The sequence below is a fragment of the Nerophis ophidion genome, linkage group LG14 (assembly GCF_033978795.1).
Source record: "Nerophis ophidion isolate RoL-2023_Sa linkage group LG14, RoL_Noph_v1.0, whole genome shotgun sequence".
In the NCBI taxonomy this organism is placed as follows: Eukaryota; Metazoa; Chordata; class Actinopteri; order Syngnathiformes; family Syngnathidae; genus Nerophis; species Nerophis ophidion.
Window position 1 is genome coordinate 1,372,714 of NC_084624.1, and position 5,196 is coordinate 1,377,909.

The 5,196-nt window shown below is 43.5% G+C and overlaps 1 protein-coding gene across 2 annotated transcripts in view; it reads left to right on the forward strand.

Annotated features, from left to right (window-relative positions):
• The first annotated feature begins 753 nt into the window (after positions 1 to 753).
• LOC133567917 (guanine nucleotide-binding protein G(olf) subunit alpha-like) overlaps positions 754 to 5,196 on the forward strand; it is a 78,012-nt gene continuing 73,569 nt past the window's right edge. Inside the window, exon 1 of one of the 2 annotated variants that reach the window (XM_061919533.1) lies at positions 754 to 1,567. In XM_061919533.1, the coding sequence (XP_061775517.1) occupies positions 1,084 to 1,567 (484 nt within the window). In that variant the 5' untranslated portion in view covers positions 754 to 1,083. The remainder of the gene's footprint in view (positions 1,568 to 5,196) is intronic. The other variant, XM_061919534.1, reaches the window with a different exon arrangement.

The window sequence follows — 5,196 nt, forward strand, 5'->3', positions numbered from 1 at the left end:
CTTATGTGGGCTTTGTACCGCAGATGTCATTGTGGCTTGTGCCATGTGATTTAGGGCTATATAAATCAACATTGATTGATTGTGGAGTTTGCATGTTCTCCCCGTGACTGCGTGGGTTCCCTCCGGGTACTCCGGCTTCCTCCCACCTCCAAAGACATGCACCTGGGGATAGGCCCCTCCCACCTCCAAAGACATGCACCTGGGGATAGGCCCCTCCCACCTCCAAAGACATGCACCTGGGGATAGGCCCCTCCCACCTCCAAAGACATGCACCTGGGGATAGGTTGATTGGCAACACTAAATGGTCCCTAGTGTGTGAATGTTGTCTGTGTATCTGTGTTGGCCCTGTGATGAGGTGGTGACTTGTCCAGGGTGTATGCCGCCTTCCGCCCGATTGTAGCTGAGATAGGCGCCAGCGACCCCAAAAGGGAATAAGCGGTAGAAAATGGATGGATGGGCTTTCATGGCTCTCTCAGCCAAAAAGGTTCCCGACCCCTGTCATAGTCATTGTCACCTAGGGGTGAGTTTTTCCTTGCCCTTATGTGGGCTTTGTACAGCGGATGTCATTGCGGCTTGTGCCATGTGATTTAAGGCTATATAAATCAACATTGCTTGATTGAGGAAGCCCTCATTTGAAGGTGGATAAAGTCCTGCAGGCAGCTGCCTAGCATGTTAGCTCCCCGAGCGGTCACAGCGATGACGTAATGCCCCTAACAGACGTGCACTCCAATTGTCGCCCCGGCTCTTTTTTTTTTTTCCAGCAGGCGCGCGCTGTGCAGTGTGTGGCGGACTTACGGTAAAGCTTGGACCCGCAGTGTCCACGGACAGAATCAGGTGATCCGCGACGAGCTACACGGACCAGCCAGCCCGGGGCCGAGCGTCCCGACCATGCACGATGTCATGTAGCCAATGTCGGAGCGCCAACGGTCCACATTTCCGCCTCCAATCGGGCCCGAGCTCGCCGCGCCGGTGCGGCCGCGTGACGATGGCGCGTTAGGGCCGCCGGTGGCGCAGCAGCAGCGATCCTTGTCGGTGTTTCCTTTATGACCAATCCCATCCTCGCACACGACGACTGCTTTCAACATGGGGCTGTGCTACAGTCTGCGCCCCCGGCTCTTCGGGGACCTGAGCGGGTCCATCTCCAACGCCGCCTCGGACTCGGAGCAGCCGCTGGACGTCGCCGCCGCGCCGACCCGCGCTCAGGGAGCTCGCCCGGAGGACAGCGGAGGATGCGGGGAGGCGTCGTCGCTACGCGGCGGCCCGGTAGTGCGCCCCGCCGGGGACCCCGGCCGGCCGCCAGCAGCCGGGGAGCACCGACGCGGGGAGACCACGGCCACGGACGGCGTGCTCATCCAGAACGGAGGCGGCAAGGCGGCCAACAAGGAGCGCGGCCGCCGCCTGCAGTTGCCGCACAAGAGCAGCAGCCAGAAGCAGAAGAACTGGGACAAGCTGCTGCTGGAGGAGAAGGAGGCCGAGAAGGAGGCGAGGAAAGTCAGCAAGAACATTGACAGGGCCCTCAAGGAGCTGAAGAGGGAATACAAACAGACTCACCGGCTGCTGCTGCTCGGTATGTGCAAGCTGTCTTATTCCTATACTCCATCCTGCTTTTTGTCCCCATTTTTATTTTAGATTTTAAAGCAAAGTGAGGCCCTTTGTCACTTCTGTCATGAAGAGGGACCCCCAGGCAGTGGTTCTCAAATGGGGGTACTTGAAGGTATGCCAAGGGGTACCTGGGATTTTTCAAGAATATTCTAAAAATAGCAACAATTCAAAAATCATTTATACATATATTTATTGACTAATACTTCAACACAATATGAATGTAAGTTCATAAAGTGTGAAAAGAAATACAAGCTAGATTTTTGTGGACATGTTCCATAAATATTGATGTTAAAGATTTCTTTTTTTGTGAAGAAATGTTTAGAATGAAGTCCAGATGGATCTCTATTACAATCCCCAAAGAGGGCACTTTAAGTTGATGATTACTTCTATGTGCAGAAATATTTATTTATAATTGAATCACTTGTTTATTTTCAACAAGTTTTTAGTTATTTTTATATCTTTTTTTCCCCAAATAGTTCAAGAAAGACCACTACAAATGAGCAATATTTTGCACTGTTATACAATTTATTAAATCAGAAAGTGATGACATAGTGCTGTATTTTACTTTATCTCTTTTTCTCAACCAAACATGCTTGGCTCTGATTAGGGGGTACTTGAATTAAAAAAATGTTCACAGGGGGTACATCACTGAAAAAAGTTTGAGAACCACTGTTCTAAGGGCCTGCTGTTCTCCCTCAGCAGCTCACTTCTTCTGGACCACAAACCTAAGGACCATATTGACCTTCCATGTCACCTCATAACAGGCCTGGGCAAATATTTTGACTCAGGGGCCACATGTAGAGAAAAACATGTGTCTGTGGGGCAGGTATATCTATTTTTATGAACACTAATACAAAACCTCACAATAATGTCTGATTGAATGCTAAAATGTTAATAGTTAAAGTACCAATGATTGTCACACACACACTAAGTGTGGTGAAATTATTCTCTGCATTTGACCCATCACACTTGATCACCCCCTGGGAGGTGAGGGGAGCAGTGGGCAGCAGCGATGGCTCTGCTCGGGAATCATTTTTGGTGATTTAACCCCCAATTCCAACCCTTGATGCTGAGTGTGTCTATATATATGTGTGTGTGTATACATATATATATATATATATATATATATATATATATATATATTTGAATGCAGCTGAGATAGCATCCAGGCGGTAGAAAATGGATGGATGGATATATACTAAATGTTAATCTTTCCTTTTTTTATGATCTGTGTCAGGGTACTTTGCTGTTTTTTAGGATTTACTGCCAAAATACTGATCATAGATCCTCCATATAACCACTGTGCTCTGATGCTTTTAACTACTAACACACATTGCAATAATTAGTCTAATATCTTCTAAATGATAGCATTAATGCTAGTCAAAGATCCTTTATATGACAGAGCACACTGCTATTGTAAACATTTTGTTCAAAGATCATCTATATGATGAGCGCTTTGCTGTTTTTTTAGGACCTAGGACAGTAATAGTGCTAGTCAAAGATCCTCTATATGACTGATGTGCTCTGCTTGTTTTTTTTACTGCTAGAAAGCTTGTCAAAGATAATTTTATATGACAGTAGCACACTGCTATTGCATTGCAATTCAAACGTTAGTCAGAGATGGTTGACATGATAAGAGCGATCTGCTCTTTTAAGAAACCTACAACAATAATGCTAGTCAAAGATCCTCTATTTGGCAGGAGCCCTCCGCTCTTCTTAAGTAACTGCCACCAAAATTGCAATTCAAAGATCTTCTGTATGACAGGGACGCTCTAAAGTAATGTATTAGTTGTGTGTGCATTATGTGCTGTCATGCTAAATAAGGTGGGGGTGATTCCTGTGTGTGTGAGTATCACTTATAGCATCTCTGACAGTATTGGACACAAAACAAAACAGCCTTACAAAACAGCAAACAGAGTATGTGATGATATCAGTAGAAGTGTAAGTAAAATGTATATGTAGTGTAGTGATATCAGTAGAAGTGTAAGTAAAATGTATATGTAGTGTAGTAAGGTAGTGCAGTGGTCCCCAACCACCGGGCCGCAGAATAATTTTTATTAGTTTTTTATTTATTTATTTATTTAAAAAAAAAAATTTAATCAACATAAAAAACACAAGATACTCTTAAAATTAGTGCACCAACCCCAAAAACCCCCTTTGGCGGGGGGTGCTGGGCCCCCTTTTTTCTAGAAATAAACATTTGATATAGTTAACATCATATGCATACAATTTTATAAAATACAGGAAAAACCATTAAATAATGGTAATACAACAACAATAAACAAAATAAATATACAGAGAATCAAACCACAGAGATGGTGTGTATATATGTGTATATATGTATGTATATATATGTATATATCTGTGTATATATGTATGTATATATATATGTTTGTGTATATATGTATGTATGTATGTATGTATGTATATATATATATGTGTATGTATATATATATGGATCTATGTGTGTATATATGGTATGTATGTGAATATATATGTGTCTGTGTGTGTATATGTATATATATATATATATATATATATATATATATATATATATATATGGTATGTATGTGAATATATATGTGTCTGTGTGTGTATATGTATATATATATATATATATATATATATGTCTTAATTAGATTATACATGGAATAGTGCTCGATACCGTAGGAGAGTGCAATATATGTATGTGTGGGGAAAAAAATCACAAGACTACTTCATCTCTACAGAACTGTTTCATGAGGGGTTCCCTCAATCATCAGGAGATTTTTTTGATTGAGGGAACCCCTCATGAAACAGTTCTGTAGAGATGAAGTAGTCTTGTGATTTTTTTCCACACACACACACACACACACACACACACACACACACACACACATATATATATACATATATACATATACATATATATATATATATGTATATATACATATATACATACATACATACATACATACGTATGTACGTATGATCTTTCTGTGTGGAGTTTGCATGTTCTCCCCGTGACTGCTTGGGTTCCCTCCGGGTACTCCGGCTTCCTCCCACCTCCAAAGACATGCACCTGGGGATAGGCCCCTCCCACCTCCAAAGACATGCACCTGGGGATAGGCCCCTCCCACCTCCAAAGACATGCACCTGGGGATAGGCTCCTCCCACCTCCAAAGACATGCACCTGGGGATAGGTTGATTGGCAACACTAAATTGGTCCCTAGTGTGTGAATGTGAGTGTGAATGTTGTCTGTCTATCTGTGTTGGCCCTGCGATGATGTGGCGACTTGTCCAGGGTGTACCCCGCCTTCCGCCCGATTGTAGCTGAGATAGGCGCCAGCGCCCCCTGCGACCCCAAAAGGGAATATATACTGTATGTATACATGTTTATATGTATGTGTGTATATATGTATGAATGTGTATATATGTGTATAGTTATGTATATAGTGAAACCCAATATCTAAGTTACATTTAAACCAGTGTGGGTGGCACTGGGAGCAGGTGGGTAAAGTGTCTTGCCCAAGGACACAACGGCAGTGACTAGGATGGCGGAAGCGGGAATCAAACCTGGAACCCTCAAGTTGCTAGCACGGCCACTTCACCAAC